Source organism: Sapajus apella, unplaced genomic scaffold, assembly GCF_009761245.1.
Source record: "Sapajus apella isolate SASKATOON/1434 unplaced genomic scaffold, GSC_monkey_1.0 scaffold28, whole genome shotgun sequence".
Classification (NCBI taxonomy): Eukaryota; Metazoa; Chordata; class Mammalia; order Primates; family Cebidae; genus Sapajus; species Sapajus apella.
In genome coordinates this window covers 19,819,517-19,842,132 of record NW_022436968.1, presented here as the reverse complement: position 1 = coordinate 19,842,132, position 22,616 = coordinate 19,819,517, and the positions used below count along the sequence as shown (strand labels likewise).

The window sequence follows — 22,616 nt, the reverse complement described above, 5'->3', positions numbered from 1 at the left end:
AAAAAAAAAAAAAAAAAAAAAAAAAAAAAAAAAAAAAAAATGTCCATACTATCCAAAGCAATCTATAGACTCAAAGCAATCCCTACTAAAACTTCCATAGAATTTTTGCAGAAGTAGAAAAAGATCCTGAAATTCATATGAAATCACAAAAGACCACAAACGGCCCAAACGATCTTGAGAAAGACAAACAAGGATGGAGGCCTCAAATGTCTTCATTTCAAAGTATGTAACAAAGCTACAGTAATCAAAACTGTATGGTTTTGGACACAGACCAATGAAAGAGAAAAGAGAACCCAGATATAAACTCTCCTGTGTATGGTCAAATGATCTTTAACAAGAGTACCAAGACTACACAACAGGAAAAGGATAGTCTCTTTAAAAAACAGTGTTGGGAAATCTAGATATCTATATGCAAAAGAATCATTTGTATACCATGTACAAACATCAACTCAGGATTAAAACATTTAGGATTAAAGACCTAAATGAAGACCTGAAACTATAGAACTCCTAGAGGAAAACATAGGGGAAAAGTTTCAAGACATTGGAATGGGTAATTTCTTGGATATGACACCAAAAGCACAAGTAACAAAAGCAAAAAAACAGACAAATGGCACTATAGCACAGAAAACTTCTGCACAGTGAAGGAAACAATCGACAGAGTGAAAAGATAACCTAAGGAATGGGAGGAAATATTTGTAAACCATATTATCAGATATGAGACTAATATCTAGAATATATAAAATATATAAAAAACTCCTGTAACTCAATAACCAAAAAGTAGTAATAACCCAATTAAAAACTGGCCAAAGGAACAGACATTTCTCCAAGGAAGATATACAAATTACCAACAAGCATATGAAAAGAGGTTCAACATCACTAATCATCAGGGAAATGCAAATCAAAACCATAATGAGCTATCACTTCATGCCCATTAAAATGGCCAAAACCAAAAAAAAACAGAAAATAACAAATATTGGTGAGGATGTAGAGAAAATGGAACGCCCATGCACAGTTGCTGAGGCTATAAAATGGTGAAAAAACGCTATGAAAAACAGTATGGAGGTTCCTCAAAAAATTAAAAATAGAACTATTATATGACCCAGCAATCCAACTTCCGCGTATCTATTCAAAAGGATGGAAAACAGGATCTCGAAGATACTTGCACACCAAATTCACTGCAGCATTGTTCACAACAGCCAAGATGTGAAAGCAACCAAAACGTCCATGGATGGATAAGTGGATAAAGAAAATGTGGTACAGCAGTCTACCTTATCCATGGTTTCATTTTCCGTGGTTTCAGTTACCTACGGTCAAACATGGTCTGAAAATACTGAATGGAAAATCTCAGAAATAAATAATTCATATGTCTTATATTGTGCGCCATTCTAAATAGCATGAGGAAATCTTGCCCCTTCACTCTCTGTCTCTCCCAGGACATGAACTATCCCTTTATCCAGCATATCCATGTTGTATAACCTACCTACCCATTAGTCACTTAGTAGCTCATTATTAGCTGTAAAAAACATAGTGTAGCTCCCGCCCCCAGCCCCGCGCCTCCCGTCCGGCGTCTCCCGCCCGGCGTCTCCCGCCTCTAGCGGGCTGAGCTTCTAGGAGCAGAGGCCGAAAGTACCGGGGACGCCGAAGATGCGCCCTCCGGCGGGAGCGGACGCGCATGCGTGCGTGCCGGGCCACTCCGAGTTCCCCCGGCTGCCCGCGCCGGGCCAGGCCTACCATGTCCTGCTCTCTACCTGTGAGTTCTTCCCCTGCATTTACTTCAGTCTGCCGCGACTTCTCCCCGCCCTTCTCCGTAAGGTAAATACGTGAAGGAAATACTTCCTATTAAAGGTAAAAGAAGATGAATTTGAGCGAATAAACGGGTAGTTGCTATCGTCTTCAGCCAAAGCCCTCTGGCTGCTGAACAGTATATATAGTTCTCTGGTGTCAAGGCCTGTTTTCCATAAGCTTTCTGATTATGGATCTCTGCAAGTCGGTCCTTAGGTCAGAAGACCTGCAAAAACAATGCCGGATGATTCCCTAACTCGATTGAAAACGTAGGAAGAGATGAAGAAAAACTAACCTGAAGAACTGTGTGGTTTATCTGCAAAGAGTTCTGGACTAAAAGCCAACGATGCAGTTAGTATGAGTTAATGTGTTTGTTGTGACTCTCCTCTGCCATTGCTGCTTCCTCCTAAGGTAATGTGTTCCGATGCCTGGTAGCACTATTTTATAGAGGCAGCCAATAGTGAAATAGTGATCCAATTATTATCTTTACTGGTCAGACCGTCTCTGAAGTGCTGTGTTCAGCATTTAAGGAAGACCTCAATCAAGTTGAAATTAGTTTAGAGAAGTGCAAAATGATGAAGAGAACTCAAAAACAGGGCAAGTGAAGAAGTATTGATTAAACCTTCCAGGACTAACCAGAAGAGAGAAATCTACTGGACTATCTCCAAATATGAAGTGACCTATCATGTGAAGTGGATTTATGTGATGCAAACTTCAGGGAACAGACTTAAGATCCTGAAAGGAAGATGTCCTTGTAGCAATACCTAAAGAATTGCCTACTTTAGCATTGTGAATACCTCAACCACAGGATTTTGCTTCAGGAGATTCTGAATGCTCACTTAATAGGGACTTGGTACCACACATCAACAGAAGAATTAGTTGATGGTTTTGTTAAAGGTATTTCCAGTCTTGTGTCCTGGACTTCATAGAATTTAGTTGAAACAAGACAAATTCATCACAAAAATAAATAATGCAAGGAGGCCACGTGATAATGAAAGTGCTAAGAAGTGCTAGGAATTCACATGACAGATTATTCCCATCACAGTTCCAGAGGCTTAAGGGAGAAGAAAGGAATTGAAAATATACTGGCTAGAACTGCCCTATCCATTAGGGTAGCCACCAGTTAAATATGCCTATTGACATTTGAAATGTGGCTTGTCCAAACAGACATGCAATGAGTTCAAAATGTACATCAGATTTCAAAGACTTAGAAAACAAATGTAAAATATTGTAATTCTTATGTTGATTGCATGTTGAAATAATATATAATAGATCAAATAAAATATGTTAAAATCAAAAAAAAAAATAGTGTACACACACACACACACACACACACACGGTTTAGTACTATCCACAGTTTCAGGCATCCACTGGGGTCTTGAATGCAGATAAGAGGGGACTACTCTGTGTGTGTGTATGCACACACACACACACACACACACACACACACAATGAAGGATTATTCAGCTTTAAAAATGAAGGAAATCCTTTCATATGAGAAAACAAGGATGAACCATGAAGACATTAAATTAAATTAGCCAATCATAAAAAGAATCCACTTATACAGATATCTAGAGTAGTCAAAATCATGCAAACAGAAAGTAGGATGGCGGCTGCTATGGAGTAGGAGGAAGGGGGAAATGGGGAATTGTTCAATGGGTATAGAGTTTCAGTCACACAAGAGGAAAAAGTTCTGGAGATCTGTTGTACAACAATGTGCATGGAGTTAACAATACTGTAATTGCACTTAAAAATTGTTAAGTTAAAAAAATAAATAAGCAAGTTCAGAAAAATGCGTATAGATTAGGAGAACGAAAAGGACAATCCATTGAGACAAATTAATAGCTGCCCTTGCCTCTATAAATCAAAACACATCTCTTTACACAAGAGAAGAGAAGTCATTACCCTTAATCCAAATACTGAATGGGCCATCTGAAAAAGTATGCTATTCATCGCAAAGTAGGTTTCTGAAATCTCAATGCCTTCAGATTCTATTATTAGTATTAACTATATATACAGAAAGTTTCCATTTTCTCCTCAGCTGAACTCACAAACAATTGTTCACAGAGCAGAGTTGAAGGTTTTTCAACAGCTTCAGCGAGCAGAGGAGAGAAGTGAATGTGATTAAAATCAAGACATTGAAACATTTCTGATAAAACAGGAAAATGACTTCAGACCAATTAATTAAGAACACCCAAAACACCTATACTGGACTCTAAATCCACATCTGTGTATGCTTAGGTGACATTTATAAAGTTCTTACTAGTTTCAGGCTTCAATTGTTTTAATTATAAATGTTGGAAAATGAGAAGTCACAAAGGCCAAATCTAAAATTAAAAAAAAAATACTCCTTTATATATGAGATCTACACATGTTCATTACAAGCACCAGTATAGTATAAAGAGCAGGTTTGTATTCCTGAGATAGAACTGGATACTGTTATATAACTCATTAACTTCTCTCTGTATTAGATATGCTAAAGATGAAGCTTTACAAACCTCTTTGCTTCACATCTTTATCTGTATTCTCCTCCCTCTTCTTAAATCAAGTTCCTATTTTATTTCATACCGTTTTCAAGGCATTTTACCAGCCTGTCACCTCTTCCTAAGCTTTGTTAATTTCTTAAAAACTAAATACAATTAAATCACAGTTGTCTAAAAAGTATATGGTAACATTTGGCTGGGATAGAGAGGACATTGTAATTACGTAGGTTAACTATATGAATTAATATATATCTTTCAATAAAAGTATTTTGGTAACCAATACATGTAGCTGTGCTGAAAATTATGATATCAGTCCAACTCATAGTTTGTCATATCACGCTTTTACACAGTTTTGAGAAAGACATGCAGACAGGACTACACAGAAGCTCACATTTTGCATATATCGTTTTCATCCTCTCAGTCCGCAAAGTAAATGAGCAAATTCGGATAATGACTACATTAAACGTTTAACCTTCAATGGTTATGAGTGTTGGTGCTTCTAGTTTTCCTGTTTCCAACACCACTGTACTTAATTCTGTTTATCGACAAAACTTCAAAATCCATATATGTTGGTTAATGTATATCACCAACCATACATAAAAAATATACATCTATTATCTAATGGTATAAATTACCTTTATATCTACACTGTAAATGTAGTATCAACATTCAAATCATATACATAATTTAGTGAAACACCTTATAAATAAATGTGAAAAAGTAAAGAGAGGAGGGAAGCAAAGAAAGGTATTTCTCTTCCCAGATTCTATTGATACATTCTGGCAAACACTAAAATTGGTATATTCAGAAATCTGTGTGTTCTCGCAAAGTTTGGGTATAAAATGCTGGAGAATCATTTGTAACCTTGTGCTTTTTCTCATTCAAAATGGATGTTTCAGTTTCTGAAATTTACTGATTAATTTAAAGACTGAAAAGATGATTACTCCTGAATTAAGCAATATCTTAATCATTGTGTACACTTACTGAATTTTCATTGTTTGGGACATTTACTATAAGAGAAATGCATTTACTCTTTTGTATTTTGGCAGGGCAGAGGCCTGTCCTTGAATGGCTGGCAGCATAAATGACAAAAGTTCAACATTTGCCTTAAGATCATAACAGAATTATCAACAGAGAAAATAAATCTGCGTGCTTGTGTTTGTTATATATATACATATATATAAACATACATATTTTCAGATATGTCTTAGACATGTTAGTTCTATTGATAGGATAGTAAAAAAAAAAAAAATCAAAATACTCCAAAGTTTAGCTCCATGTAATAAAGTATTCCCCCACACCTACAGCAGTTCAAAAAAGCAGTGTAGAGTTTCATCAGCCCATCTAGTGGCCAGTTACCCTACCTATATATGTTTGTACCTTTATTTTGAAAACAAGCAAACTAATAACTTGATAGAAAACACAAAAATAAATATAATGAAACTGTAAGCTGGCTAAACAAGACAGTTCAGACAACATAGAAAGAATAGTTTCCTTAGAACTGATTCACAGTCTGTTGTCTTCTGGGACTGTTAATAAAAAAAAAGGCATGTGGTGAAAAAAGGGGGCAGGGAGAAGGAAAGAATCCACTTCAAGTATTTCCCCAAATGAATGACTTGCTCCTAAATCTGACAGAAATCTTTTATTTCTGCTGCAGAGACTGCTGATAGCCTCCCAATATCCATTTTTCTCTTTTTCCTCAGTGATAGAAACTTGGTTTTCAGGTGTGAACATGGCTCCTAGACTAATGACTGACTACATTTCTCAGCTTCTCTTACCTTGCTGGTAGGAGTGGCAAATGAAGTGGTATCTTCACTGCTCTGCTGTCTCATTAGCTGATTGTGCATATAAAATGTGGTGCTCTGTAGCTACCATGAGATAAACTTGGGTGCCACACACAGGAAAAACAATAAAATGGAACTAGTTTGGGCCTCTCAACTTGTGGAGAGCCACACCAGCCTTGAAGTCACTCCCAATCCTTTGAACATGGGAGAAAAATAAGTATTCTGGAAAAGAAATTTTCACTTCTGGCTGGGTGTAGTGGCTCACACCTGTAATCCCAGCACTTTGGGAGGCTGAGGCGGGCAGATCATGAGGTCAGGAGATCAAGACCATCCCAGCCAACATGGTGAAACCCCGTCTCTACTAAAAAAACAAACAAACAAACAAAGGCACGTGCCTGTAGTCCCAGCTACTTGGGAAGCTGAGGCAGGAGAATCACTTTAACCTGGGACGCAGAGGTTGCAGTGAGCCAAGATTGCGCCACTGCACTCCAGCCTGGCAACGGAGCAAGACTTCATCTCAGAAAAAGAAAAGAAATTGTCACTTATTATTCAGTTACTTTAGTCAAACCTAATTCCAATTCTTATTCCTTACTGCAAAGATAGTATGATTTCACTATTATAAGATTTTTCTTCTACAAGATCATGTCTTTCTGGGAATAATACTATAAAATTTTTAGAAAGTGATCCTATGTTAACTTTCTCCCCAACAGTGGCAGAAAATTCTTGTCTAAGAATTATACAATAACAAAATTAATAAGCTTAAAAAAGTATAAACAGGAAGTCCCTAAGATATTCTTGATTACCTATTATTACTATCCCCAAATATGCCTTTGTCTGTCTGTTACAATGATATAAGAAAAAATAGAGTATAATTTTAGTTATTTTTATATTTTAATGTAGTTATTTTTATGGGGATTGGGCTTGCTTAGAAAATTCCAAGAAAACAGGATTTTCTGGGAATCTTCCCCAGGGGAGAGTCACAGAGCTTTAAAACTCCTTGGCTGCCAGTAGGACAGGCTCCTTTGGTTCCTAGGCCCGCATATAGCCTTGCTACCATCTCAATTCCTTTTTTTATATGTATTTATACCAGTAGATCCTTTTTGAATGAAAAAGTGCTATAAGAAGCCAAGAAAAATTTTGGTAACTGGAAAGGTGGGGCACTCAAGAAAAGACAGACGTGATACATATGAATTAGAAAAGAGAGCGCGGTGGCTCATGCCTGTAATCCCAGCACTTTGGGAGGCCGAGGCGGGTGGGTCACGAGGTCAAGAGATCGAGACCATCCTGGCCAACATGGTGAAACCCCGTCTCTACTAAAAAATACAAAAAAAAAAAAAAAAAAGAAAGAAAAAGAAAAGAAGAGTCATGGTATAGGTAAGTTTAAAAATCATCAATAAAAATAATAGCAATTATATATGAACAACAAAAGCAAAGTGAAAATAAAAACACATCCTGTGAATATCTTCCTGTTCCTGTGTCCATGACTCAGTACATATGTCAACTCTGGATTGTGTAAAGAGGTCAAAGATGTGTCAAAGATGGTAGCAGTAACAGACAGGGGTCGCCAAACTTCAGCTCCAGAGTCAAATCTACGCCACTGCCTATTTTTGCATCAACAACAAGCTAAACAAGGGCTTTAAATTTTTCAGTGGTTTCATTTTAAATGGCTACACAAACATTTACATAACGTAATATTCTCAATTGGCCTGCAATGCCTAAAATATTTACTATAGGATCCTTTACATAAAAAGTTTGCCAACACCTGATCTATGTGCCTAGCCATGTCTTTTTGACTAAAATTAAGGACAGGAAAAATTAATGTAACTTCAATTTTGAGGAGCCTGTCAAATTCCAAAGTAGAGTTGACAGCAATAAGATGTTAAGAATAATTCCCCAAAATTGGCAGGGGGTGGGGGTAGAGGGGACGGGGAAGAAGGCCACCCAGATTGAATTTGAACCACTGCTTAGCCATTAGCAAACAAATTTTAGAATTATTTCATTTGGTATTCTGTGAGGTATTAGTGTTATCTGTCTTCGAAAAAAAGTTAGGGAAATAAATGTTAGTTTGTGTGTGTATATGTATTTTCATTTTGTTTTACTGCAAAACTTCTCAGAGTCTTTAAAACTATCCCCAAGACAGAGATACAGTATGCAGCAATACCCAAATATATTCTGCTTTACTTCTATGGTTTCTATTAATATTTTGAAGAAAGTGTTAAATATAACACAATTTGTAAAATATTTATCTCATATAATATCAAAATAAATTAGTGGTGGTTAAACAAGTTATACCACAAAATCTGTAAGAGAATAAATGTAACTACCAAGGCCAGGGGCAATAACTCACAACTACAATCACAGCACTTTGGGACCCTAAGAAGAGAGAATTGCTTCTCAGGCCAGGAGTTCAGGAGAAGGCCAGGAGTTCAAGGCCAGCCTGGGCAGCACGGTGGCACCCTGTCTCTACAAAAAAATGAAAAAATTAGCCAGGTATGGTGATGTGTGCCTGTAGTCCTAGCTACTTGGGAGGCTTAGGCAGGAGGATCACTTGAGGTGAGGAGTTCCAGGATACAGTGAGCTATGATCACACTCCAGGCTAGATAACAGAGCAAGAACTTGTCTCATAAAAATTTTTAAAAAGTAAGTATCAAAGCCAGGTACCGTGGCTCATGCCTGTAATCCCAGTACTTTGGGAGGCGAAGGTGGGTGGGCCACCTGAGGTCAGGAGTTTGAGACCAGTCTGGCCAACATGGTGAAAACCCGTCTCTACTAAAAATACAAAATTAGCCCTGCATGGTGGCGAGTGCCTGTATTCCCAGCTACTTGGGAGGCTGAGGCAGGAGAATCGATTGAACCCAGGAAGCAGAGTTTGCAGTGAGCCGAGATCGCATCATTGCACCCCAGCCTGGACAAAAAGAGCAAAACTCCATCTTAAATACCAACAACAAAAAAGTAACTATCAAATCTCTTGTGGAGGTGTGCTATCTAGGGCAAAGAAAAATAGAATAAGTCACTTAGAAAAAGATTCACTGAAGAGTAACCAGGAAAAATTAAATTATGTCAAAGACCAACAAAAACAGAAAAAACATGCATGGTAAATATAATAAATGGTTGCATACGTAATATACACAAACATACAGGACAATTGACATGAACAGGTTATTAAGAGAAAAGGTAACAAGTAACTTCCTTGTGTTCATCCACTATTGATCCACTACAGTTGTTTAGTCTTCAGAATCCAAAACGGAATTCAAACTTGGGTCATTTCACAACCCAGCACTTAGGATAAAGAGCAAAATTCTTAACGTGGCCCAGAAGAAGCAGATGTGCAACCTCGCTTCTCTCTCCAGCTCACTGTGCTCCCGGCCACCCTCCTCACAGTCCTTCAGTTCTCAAATCAGACTTTTCTTTCTCAGAAAAGCCTCCCCTGACTGCAATTTAGATTTAGAGTGAGATTCCAGATTTAGATCAGACCCTCCTTTATACACTCATAGCTCCTTTGGTTTCCTTCTACAGCACTTGCCTCGGTTTTTAGCTTGGCATTTGTGGGACAATTCATTAAAGTCTAATCCTCTCTCTACCTAATAAACTGTTAAGCTCCGTAAGGCCAGGGATCTTGACTGTTTTGTTCTTCCTTGTGTCCCCAGCACCTAGAAGTATGTTGCAATTTTCTAAAAACAACGCAACAACAAGAACAACAAAAATACATTTAAAAAATGCCAAAAATAGTGTCTTTGAGGGCCATCAGATTATAGGTAACATTTTTCTTTTCCTAGTTTTCTGCATTTTATATATAGTGCATATGTTAATAAAAAATAAGTTACTGATAGACATACATTTAAATAAGTAAATATAAGTGAAAATCAGAATTGTTGTAAAAGGGGGGAGAGGGTGAAACCTGACCTTATGAAGAATTAATTCAAATAGCAAACCGCCCGTATATTTATTGACTGGGAAAATATTCATGATACACAGCTAAATGAAAAAAAAAGCACACCATAATATAGTGTACCTGGTATGACGCCATTTCTGTATAACTCAGGAAAATGCTAGAATTTCATACGTCATAGTTTTAACAGTGATTATTTCTGGGTAGTAGAATTAGGGGTGCTTTTTGCTTTTCTTTGTGTTTTTCTATATTTAAAAAATTTTTTTTGTATTGTATATTTGTCAGGGAAAAAATACCTATTTCAACAGCTATCTCCTCTTGCGCATTTACAACACAGTTCAATTTGCAACACATTTTCAGGAGCACATCAATTTTTTCAAGTAAGGGATACCTTATGTTAAACTACCCATTTCCTACTGTGTCATATCAATTACTTTCTATCGTTTGTTTAATTAAAGAACACCTGAGCAAGGGTACCTCACATAAGCTGGAATTATTATATCAATGTTAAAAAGCTTTTTAGCACTGATAACATTATATTTTTAAATAAATCATGCTATCCCCTCCATCAATATCAATTTTCCAATATTGCAAAACTACTAAATTTTACTCTCATCATGTGTTATCACTCACTCTTATATCTTAAAATTTTCCCATAAACTGATTCATAATCTGAGAAAAACAGTTTTGAAAAATTATTCTACGGAACATACTTATTCCAAATAGCACAACAAGAAGGTCTGCAGGAAATGGAATGAAACCATGGTAACCAACTGAACCTATCATGAGCTATCAGATCAAAAGAACACACAGTACATTACACGTCAACGCCTACTAGCAGCATAATCCTTCCCCAGTTCCTTTTGATTCTTCCTCTTTAACATGAACAATGCTTTCAACCAATTTTCATATTTTAAAACTGCAAAAGCCCCTTTATCAGCATCTACTATGATTCTCTGGCTTTACTCAGTAACTCTTTGGCCAAGCTCACTTTATAAGTCAACCTAATGTTTTGAGATTCAATTAGAAATTGTTAGGTGTTTTCAATCATTAGCAAAATTACATTTTTCACTTCAGTGCATTTTATCATTTTCTAATATAGCGGCAATAGTTTCTTCACACAAAATCTTCTGAACTGTAAAGATTAAATAATCCTCTAACAGAAATCCCTTGCTTAACAGAATCTTATCAGTATTCTAAACTCAAAGTCACAATAAATTAAATCGCAATTGCATTTACAGAATACAGATGAGTCCTTTTTGACCATCTGGTTGTCCATTCTATCACTGATCATCAACCCCCAGATAGGCACTGAAGCTAAACTCACAGAATCTGGCTCAACATGTTCTTAAACTATCAATTAGCTAAAACTAAATAAACAAGGTAATGATGGCTTTTGTCAGGCATTAGCTGTTTATTGCACAACTATATAGTCAGGCAGACAGTAGGGCAAACCTCTGCAAACACTAGAGATCATCTTTGCTGTTACGGTTAGCCACTCCTTAACAATTTTCATTTAAAATAAAATAAAATATGCATATATGCCATAAAAATAGAAGTATATTTTATGCATGACCAATTTCTGGAAGGATAGACAAATAATTGTGAATGATATTCTCTCTAGGGAGTGGAACTAGAAGTATGTTACAGTGGGAAAGCACTGTAATTTATCATTCTAAACACTTTTATTTCAATTTTTTTTTACCGCATCTATGCGTTGCTTTTACAATAGAAATATAATAAGTTACATGGATGCAAATATCCTGTTATTTTTATAAAGAATTATTGCTGTTTTTCTTTATAAGTTTTCTGTATACAAGTTATACAAAGTTACTATAAAATTATTCTTATAAGTACAAATAATTACCAAGTGATCTTATGATGGGATTTTTGTTTAAATTATTAAACTTCAAATGCACTTAAATTTGGCATTTTTCTTTTGGGGGGCGGTGGAAAGTTAACCCTTGAGAATAAGTTGGAATAAACCTTATCCTTAAAGCCTTTAAACAAAGGTATATCTGTTTATAAAAATAGTAATGTGTTGATAACTTTAAAATCTTAATTACTAAAATGCCATTGGTTTAAAAACTAAGAGTTTACTCGTGTCATACCTCTTGTCAACTTAGAAAGTGCTGCATGTTTTATTAATTGGTTTTGGATATTGTTTTTAAACAAGTTATATTTCTCAGTTGTTTTTGCTTTTTGTTCTTGATCAAGTTAAGCCTTGGTTTTCTCAACTGTAAAATGGGGAAAATAATAGTATCTACCACATGGTCTTATTTTATAGATAAAACTTAATTTTCCAACCTGTTGTCAGTGACAGAGGTTTCAGGTTACGAGGTAACAAACCCTGTCCAGCCCTTTCAGAGGCCAGAAAGTGTCTGATACACTGAAGTCCTTGAGCCAGTCACACTGGGCCATGATCAATCTCATGCAACTTAATGTACCACACAACATTATCACTTTGTATGGGTGCCACAATATGAAAAAACTTGGGAATCTAAAAGGTAATTCACATAAAGTATTTACCATAATGCTTAGAAGAGTAAAAATTTGGAAATGTTAGGTATTATTATGTTTACAAAACTGTTAAGTCCGTTAATAAAATATCTGGTGGCTCCAAATCACTCACAGAAAAGGAATCAATCACATTGTCAACATATTCTAGGACTGTATCTAGTTACTAAAAAACATCTTAAGAGAATCTAGCATGTCTTCCACTATACCTTAAAGCAGATACACAAGTGAGATTCTAGTTCCTCTTGCTAAGTAGATAACTGGAGAGACAGTCATCCTCTTTATGTACAAGTTTCTATTAGCCCCAACATGTACATGAAACTCAACTGTGCCTTAAATGAAATAATACAATTTGTTTTATACCATGTCTTAAAAATACAAATGCAACAATATCTTCAAATCAGTTTTTTGGCTTTCTCTACCTTCTGCTTTAAATCCACTGGTATGTATGCATACTTTTGAGAGAGAATTGAAGTTTGAATAGACAGAATACTAGTGAATTAAAATCATGCTAAGGATAAAAATGTTTTTAAATGAAGTAACATTCAAGAGTAAGGTGCAAATCAATCCTTAATGAGATAATACTTCATATAGACTAGGATGTCTATATTCAAAGAGACATAACAAGTGTTGAAAAGGATGTGGAGAAACTGGAACCTTCATACACTGCTGGTGGGACGGTAATGATATAAGCACTTTGGAAAACCATTCCATGATTCCTCAAAAGGTTACTTCTGAGTTACAATATGATGCAGCAAGTTCACTCCTAGGTATATACCCAAGAGAAATAGAAACATATGTTTATACAAAAACTTGTATACAATATCATTCATAATAACATTATTTACAGCAGTATTATTCACAATAGCCAAAAAGTAGAAACAACTAAAATGTCCATCAACTACTGGAATATTTTTCTAATATTATTCATTAGTAAAGAAGAATAAAGTACTTATACACACTACAACATGGATAAGCCTTGCAAACATTATGCTAAGTGAAAAACGTCAGTCACAAAAGAACATATATAATGCCATTTATATGAAATATCTATGTTGTTTACAATAATAGACACAAAAGTCGATTAGTGGTCACCTAGGGCTGGGAGAGCTGAGAAATGGAGGGTGAGGGCAAATGGGTATAAAGGTTCTTTTCAGGGTGATTAAATGTTCTAAAATTGATTATGTCATAATTTTGTGAATGTACTAAAAACCACTGAGCTGTACAATTGAAATAGGCAAATTGCTACCCTACATAACTCAAAAAACAGTTTTAAAAAAGATATGAGAACATGTAAAAGCCATGCTTGCAAACAGAGTAAGAAAAAAAGGTGCAGTTTTATAATACTTAGAAACAGTGCTTGGTTGCCTTCCGTAGATGTTTCATAACACTCTTTGGATAGGAGGCAAGTCTTTTTTCGTCCAGGAAAAAAAATCAGAAAACGGGAAGAAAAAGAATCAGTGAAGCAATTAGCCCTTAACATTTTTTTTTCTCTATCAAGATAACACTTTAGCAAGCAGTCCTTTAAGGTTAATTGATCAAAAAAAGGTGTCTTTTAAAAAGGGGGAAAAAATTAGGGCTGGGGAGTGCATGTTTATCTAAATTTATCAAACAGAAGAAATCTAGTAAATTTCCTCCTCCTTTTCCACTCTGTAGTCCCAGCATTTAATCTTAATTTGTTAATTGAAAAAGAGAAATAACTCAAAAGCTCTCAACGCTCAGCCTAAATATTTTAAGTTTTCTCACTCCGTATATAGACGACAAGGGAAGCCATTAACAGAAGGCTGCTTGGTGAGCATGAGGTCCACAGAAAGAGGAACTGAGGGATCAAATGTTGAATGGAACATTTCTCAAGTGTGTTCCATTGAGAAAGTCCATGAAAAGGGGGTCTCATGATCCAAAGAATTTGGGGAACGCAGTACACTCCTATTAACAATACTCACAGGCTCTGGGAACTACTGCGGGGAAAAAATTTTCAACTGATTATGTTTTATGGCAGAGAAAGCCACATGGCTCCTTTTTCAGCTCCATGCTACAGATGGCACTGCCAATGATGGTCAAGACTCCCTGTCCATACAGACCCTGGATGGAACACAGGCCACTGTGACTTTTTTTCCATTGCCCCAGGGCTAACCAATCCTCCTTCCAAGGAATCATTTAAATGAACTGATACATTGTTTAGTGTCCTATCTTTGGATATTTAGGAGGTATTATCTTTTGTTTTGAACTAATGTCTTCATTTCTTCTCAAAATAAAAATAGCTCTTTTGTTTTTTTTTTTCCGTTAGTAAAATTATACATGTGCACTGTAAAAAAAAATCTAGTTAACTCAAAAAATACAAAGAAGTAACACATGTTTAAATTAGTCACTAAGAAATAAACACCAAACATTTTGCTGATCATTCTTTGAGACATTTCTACTTAAACATACACTCATAGGTAAGAAATTTTATATAGGTAGTATGATACTATACATGCTATTTTGTACAGTAAATTTTATTTTTCAGATTGATAAAAGTTATATGCTTCTGAATTTATGAAATATGACATATTTTAAAAGAAAATATAATTCTCTAAAACATCATTTTTTGAGTGTTTATAATTTGTTCTCAATTACTACAATTTTTCCAAATAATTCTTACTGTCAGCATAAAATCAACAGGAAAGGACCAAGTATTGTATGTAGGTATAAGACATTCTCTGGAATATGTCCAAATCTGCCCTGAAATATCCAGATACAGGGTTTGGGGATTATCAAGACTCTTGCACATGTCACTTTGTTCTTCTCCCAATTTAGAGAAGCTAAAATGAGTCCGATTAACAAATGTCTCTGAAATTGCCAAATTTGGAGTTAACAATTCTTCTTAAAGTGAACCTGTAAAATCTATAAGGTATACAGAAGCACTTTTTTTGATTGTTTCTTTTTTTTTTTTTTTTTTTTTTTTTTTTTACTTACATGACCTGCTGAATACAGAAGTCCTTTTAAATATCAGTTCTCCACGGCCAAAAAAAAAAACTGCTTACTAAATTAATTTGCTAAATGATTCTGGTAAAACATAGTTCCTATGACCCTTTCCACTCAGTATTCTAATTCCTCTAGCAGTGATCTTTCTAAACTGTAAATATAACCATTATTGTCTTCTACTGAAAGCCTTCAGTGACTCCCATTTCCTACAAATAAAGCCCAAATTCTTAAGCATGAAATTCTAGGCTCTCCTGGCACACAAAGTGTGAAAGTTTCCCATACTCCCAGTCCCTCAGCTGACAGAGTCAGACACGAAATGCTCCATGCTGTTCTATATACCGGCACCACTGCTTCCTCCCAAAATGCTTGTTTTTCATCCTATTCTACCCTTTTACTTGGTAAACTAGTCTACCTTTAAGAGCTAGCTTAAATGTCTTCTTTCTTGACCCACTTGAACAGTATCTGGCAGGATACAGAAGCTCAATACATGCTGTTCTTTTTGATAATTCAGTTATCTGGAGAATTAGTTCAATTGTTCAATTTAACAGTGAAGAGCAACCCCTTCCAATTTCCATGAAAGGCCTTGACACATATTAGTGACATACCAGGAATAAATATTTTAAGATATTAGTCAAAAGTTCTATGGATTTCATTATGCTAAAATTATTAACTAGGGTTTCCATATCACCTTTAAAATGCTGGCCTAAAGTCAGTTTGGAAAATAACATTTCAAATCAAATTTCTAAAATATTATAGGAAAAAGAACATTATCAAAACATGTTTTACAAAACTCTGACACCTGGCCTCACATAAAACTTTCTTTGGAACTCACACCTGATTTTCTCACTACAGCACTTACTAAAGCTAAAATTAGAGATACGACTATAGTGAGAGATTGACCAGAGCTAAAATATTTGAAAAATTACACCATGGGTTGATCCTTACTGCCTAACAAAGAAACTGCTTTCTAAGTACAGCCTGTACTTGGCTATGGTTAACTATCTAACTGGTACGCACGTTCCCTCCCTCCCTCCAATCTTCTTCCTTCACTTAAATCAAGAAAAGAAAAACAGATTTTGTTTGGTTGTTCATTCTTCTTTCCAAAGCCTTATCTTCCAGAAGTAGCTGACCCATCTCCCAGCTCTAGGAGCAGGTGCTAGGTAGACAAGCAGTCAGTACATGCATCTCCCTGAGATGTTATTGGTCTAGGAATGGGAAAGGGAGACTTGTGCTAGCCCTATCGACCTGGTATTTTTTTCCTGTAGTGAGAAAAACTAGAGCTTCTTATAAAACATATCTTTTAAATAATTAGTTCTAAAATGATGAAAGCCATGTGTTTTCAATCAAACCTCTTAACATTATTTTAGGTTACTTGTAACTGATATTTGCCATATCTCATTAAACTACAACAAATACAAATGTTGTCAAAATCAGCATATAGAAAATCCGAGAATCACTTTGAAACACTTCATGAGTCATAACCGAGTGCCTGGCTGGCATCTTCTTTTCAACCACACACTCTGAACTAGCAAATGTCTGTCTATATGCTTCCCTCATGTAACAAACTTTCACTGAGTAAAAATCATTTTTCCTAGTCAAGAAATGAATATGGGCATAGGTAGAAAAGCCAGACAAAGCTCAGCCTAAAATTCAGGCCGAGATAGGGCATGGAAGAAGATGCAAATTAAGAGCAAAAAATATCTCACCCACAGAACACCTGCCATGCCACGTGGTGAAAACCTCTTTTCTGACTGCAGAAAGTTGGTATTGTGACAGCACACATACAACACCCCCCTAAATAGCACCTCATAGCATTCCTTAGGCTCCTCAGTGGAGGGCCAGTCCCCTTAAGAGCAGGAGAGATGCCAATGAGGGAGGTGTGCTCTTCGAAACTCTTTGCCCTACTTAACCCTACAACCTTGCTGATCACACCAGTGGATTTTCAGGTGGATCATTTATGGTACTGCGGAGGATACATCAGAGGGATAAGGCTGGACACATAAACATTTCTTAGGCAGTTACTTAACTAGTTTGGGGAGTGGCTTAGAGTTGAAAAGGAGGGGTAATTTTGAGAAATACTTAAGAAATAGGATGGTTGGGTGTGGCTGTCTGAGATGAGCAAGCAAGAAAAAGTTCTCTTAACCATTAGATAATACAGGTACAGTACCTAGGGCCTTCCAGGGTCCAAGAAAAGTGAAAAATATAAAAAATATGAACTAGAAAAAGAAAGGTATGGCTCCAAAACACAAAAAAGAAAATTATAAAATTAAAGTTAATTTCAAAAGCAATTTACATAAAACCTTACACAATTTTAACAGCAGAAAATACCTATTTGATATGAAGTATAGTATGTGGTATAATGTAAGGGAGGGGCCTCTAAATTAGTAGTGCCAGGCCCTACAAATACAATAAAATAGACCTAAAAGAAAAAATAAAAATAATTTCTTGGTTTCTGTCTTATGGAATTGACTGAATAATTGTGTCACCAGCTAATAAAGGAAATACAGGTCAGCCTATTTGAGAGAAAAGCATTGAGTTCAGTTTGGGATATATTGAGAATGAGATGCTTATGAGGAATCAAGTTCAAGGACTTATTTCTAATTTTAGAGCCCCTGGTTAACACATAAATGCATAAAGAACACTGATGGCTATAAAATAGACAAACTGCCTACCCCCAAACGTACGTTAAAAACAAACTGATGTGAACTGGGAGAATAATCAGTTGAAATGGGAATATCAAATAAGAATAATACATGTATCAATGCAACTTCTATTTCATATTGTGCTTAACACTTCCCAGCCATACATCAAGTTTAAAACAAGAAAAATGTCAATCATACTTCTACACATAAATTACTCAATGCATATTGTGAGTAAAATTCCTCTATCTATGACCACTACAGCTCCCTTTTACTCACTATTATTTCTTTTCCAAGTAATGATTTTATGGCTATTTTCAGTAACAAAAGAAAGGTTGTAAGTTACTCCAGAGATAATAAATTTAAAACATTCCCATCAAGATTTACTGGGCCAAAGTGGATGAGAAGTGACTATAAATGTAAAGCCATGAGTAGAATGAGAGACGGCAAGAAGGTGGGAATGACAAAGAGATTTGAAGGTCTAGGTGCTACTTTTCTCCAAACTAAATCCTTAGCCTTCAAGTATTTGCTGGTATCAGCTGGTGAAAACTGTCTGACAGATATAAGATGAGAGGCAATGTGGTTTAATGGAAAGTACTTGTATTTTGAAGTTAGGCAAAACTGAGTTCAAATTAATGTGATTGGAGATCTTGAGGTATTCAATTATTTCCACATTCAGTATGAAATAATACTGAATACTATGTGATCTTGGAGAAATGCAGGGGAAATGGCAACCAAGGGGAAAGAAAGAGAGGGTTCTGTTTCTCATTTTGCCCCACCTCCTTCCTTCCTTAATCTGGACCACCAGCATTTACATCAAAGCTGTTTACCCTAGACAATCAGATGACCAGGCTATTTGGAAATTAGATGGTAAAGAATTCTAGAATTATAAAATGTTAGGAGTAGAAAGATGAAGAAAGCCCAGCTTCAAGAAATTCTGTGATTTGCCCTAAATCAGTCTTCTAATTCAATTAACGGCAATCAAACAGGTATTTGAATTGCCATACCAGAACTCCCCCTCCCCACCGTACAACAATTTAAACCTGAAAAACAGTATAATTAAGTAATTTAAGGGGACTTTACACTTTATAATTTACCATAAAAAGCAAATTTCCATGAACTCCTGTGACAAACTTTGTTCTTGAGATATTCAATTATTTCCGCATTCAGTATGAAATAATACTGAATTACATCATTGTATTTAACAGAAAGATTAATATCAAATCTTGTGGACAGGAATGAGAGCAGGCCCTACTTACTCACACAAGTGTAAGTGATTGGAGAAGGAATTAGACATGTTAAGTCCTAAACATTAACATCAACTTTCTATACTCTATTTGTGACTACCAAAAGAAATTTCATAAATTTGACCTCTTGTCTTCAGAAGTCTCTGCTTTTAAGTCTTTTCCAAATAGATGAATGTATACATGAATGAAAAAATAAAGGGATGAACAAAGACAATGGATAATTATTCCAAGCCTTTGGTGAGGCAGCAATGTAGAATGATTAAGAGCATAGACTCTGAAGTCAGACAATCTGGGTTCAAATAGCAGCAGCACAACTTATTAAATGTGTGACCTTCACCAAGTTACTCAGTCTCCATCCAGGTCTTCTGTTTCCTCATCTGTTAAGATGGGGGTAATAACAATACATAGAGTTGTTGTGAGGATTAAATGAAGTTAGAGGTCTGGCATAAAGCAAGCCCAATGAAAAAGTATGCTCTTGTATTACTGTTCTTACTGCTGGGTTATTACTGCAGGGTTAACAGGAATATTTGTTTCTGGGCACCATACTGTAAGCTAAGAACAGCCAAAACCCTAAGTGAAGCTCAGTGGATAGGGAAGAGCCAATCGCTCCCCTAAGAAAAATTGCTTTAACCAAAAGGCAACCTAAGAGAAATGATGGTGGCTTTAGCTTTATGAGTTATGAAAATCTTTTCTCTTGGTCTTTTTCCTTCTTCAAGAAATTGATAGAAGCTGATGAGCTAGACAGACAGGAAAGAAGGGGTAAGATAAAATGGAAGGAAGGAGCTACCACAAAAACACTTAAAAATTTTTCAGGCTGGGCACGGTGGCTCACAGTGGTAATCCCAGCACTTTGGGAGACTGAGGCGAGCGGATCATGAGGATAAGAGATTGAAACCATCCTGGCCAATATGGTGAAACCCTGTCTCTACTAAAAATGCAAAAAATACGCTGGGCGTGGTGGCGGTCGCCTGTGGTCCCAACTACTTGGGAGGCTGAGGCAGGAGAATTGCTTGAACCCAAGAGGCAGAGCTTGCAGTGAGCTGAGATCACGGTACTGCACTCCAGCCTGGCAAAAGAGTAAGACTCCCTCTCAAAAAAAAAAAAGTTTTTCAATTCTTAATTACTGAGTGCTACCATTCATGAGGAATTTTTAAAGGGTCTCAAAGCTATTAAAATGGTAATTAGGTCCCAAGAAAATAAGAACCAATTCAATTACATGCTGGATGCTTTTAAAATTTAAAGTCCTCTATTAAGAGGGTTTTAAATAAAGCACAGTTATAATTGCAGGCCCATGACCAACCTTAAAGCCAAAGTGTAGGTCCCTGGCTGCCGCTGGCTCTCCCGGATGAGGTAGCTCCCCTCAGCCACAATCAAGAGCTGGTCAGCTGCTTCTCTGGAGATCATGCCATGAAACCTAAGAAACAAAGTCAATTCAGAAACTGTGTGCTTTCCACATTTTCCAATAAAACAAGATAAAACAACATCTCACCACCACCACCACCTTCTCCTGTTGTTTTCTAGACAAGGTACTGCCACATAATAATGGAAGGGAAGCACTTGGGTTTAACTATGATTTTGTTTTTCTGGGCCTGGCCCCCAGCCAGCTTCTCTGTGGTGATAAGAACAGCACCAAAGTAGCTATCCAACCCAGTTAACAACCATGGAATCAAAATTCACATCCATCCAAGGGAAGATCAACCACCTCTCTCAAGAGGACAATCCCTTTCTTATGTAGCCGTTTAACCATATGGCTTGCTAAAAATAAATAAATACATAAATTACAGAAATGTATCCCATTTTCCTTTCTCCCCATTAGTAGCACTGCTCCAAAATTTTGGCTCTGAGTCTATGTTGGCAATTTTCCAGGACCCTGGGTTGTCCTTAATTGGCATGATTGTCCAATAATGTGCATAATCTGCATTACTGAACAGGCAAGCCCAAAGCAAACAACTATAATACTTGCTTTCATTCCCTGCTAAAACCTTATCTTTGATTAACACAGAAAAATAGAGAAAGAATAAACATAAATAACATGCTCTTTACACAAACACAGATATATAACAATCTGACATAAAACACTGAAAAAAAAGTCAGTGGTGACACATACTAAAAATTAAAAAACACCTTACATTTGTATAGGGATTTAAAATTTCCAAAGAACCTGCAAGTCCTTCTACAATTCAAACATAATGAAGGAATTCAGACATGTCATCCCAAAATATGCTGCTTTGCTGCATCGATTATTTTGAGGTGAAGGCACTTGAAAAAAAGCAAATGCAGAGACAGGCTTTCTCTGACTCCCCCTATCCACCTAAAGACAGATTATCCAAAAGAAATTCAGCTGCTATCAATGCCCTCATGGGATTCAACAACCAGGGAAGACAGGAGAGGAGACCAAAAGTCGACAGCACACTTAAGTAAACTTTGTCACAAACTATCATTTATCTTCCCAGAAAGGCCAAAAACTTGCCTCCCATTCCCCTGTTAAGATGATATGTAAACTCTCAATCTCACTTTTTGGAGAGGTATGCACTTTATTTTTTTTCTGTGATGCCTTCTGCATCTTGCTTTTATCTTTACTAAAAGCATCCATTTACCCTGTTTCTCTTACATAGACCAATCTACAAAATGTTTTCTAATAATCCATACTTACTCTCTTCCATAATACTTTGGTCTGTTTTCTACCTATTGGGAAAGGAAAAAAAAAAGCATATTTGTAAAAATGTAAATGTGCTGAACATAATATTTTGTGCATGTGACAAACTAAAGTATAGATTTAAAAAAGAATTCAAGTAACAGAGAATGGAGTCCCAGTTCTACCAGCAGATTACTTGTGCCATTTGGACTGGTCACTTCATCTCCCCAGTTTCTTATTTATAAAATGTTGTGTATATAGTTGGACTAAACTATCGCTAATTTCTAGAATTTAATGAGGAGAAAAAAATTTCACTTTATTCAAGAATAAAATATAATACCCCAAAACATAATGCCACAATTGTGACACACCCAATTGTAGCTTTCTCCCCCACCCTCCCCTGCTATTCCTCTCCCTGTTGCTTTAGACTCTCCATTCTGTTAGCATCTCCATATACTCTTGTCCTTCTGTTCTCTCATCATCTCTTCCCTCACCGCAGCTTGTCAGGGCATGTGTGCTGGCTATAGCTAAGAAAAGCCCCAGCAAGATAAATGCCCAGGAATTTTCACAGGAAGATAGAAAGCACGTGCCCCATTCATTCAAAATACACTCAGTGAATAGCAAACATGTGACAGGCATTGTTCTACCTGCAGGGACACAGTACTGTACAGAACCA

General features: G+C 36.3%; 1 protein-coding gene across 5 annotated transcripts in view; it reads right to left on the bottom strand.

The window, feature by feature from the left end:
• The window catches only part of CHN1 (chimerin 1), a 194,544-nt gene that overhangs the window by 91,906 nt on the left and 80,022 nt on the right, over positions 1-22,616 (bottom strand). For 3 of the 5 annotated variants that reach the window (XM_032292895.1, XM_032292894.1, XM_032292896.1), the window contains one exon: positions 20,606-20,719. In XM_032292895.1, coding sequence (XP_032148786.1) covers positions 20,606-20,719 — 114 coding nt within the window. Of the gene's footprint in view, positions 1-20,605; positions 20,720-21,958; positions 21,991-22,616 lie in introns of all 5 variants that reach the window. The other 2 variants (XM_032292893.1, XM_032292891.1) reach the window with 1 other exon arrangement.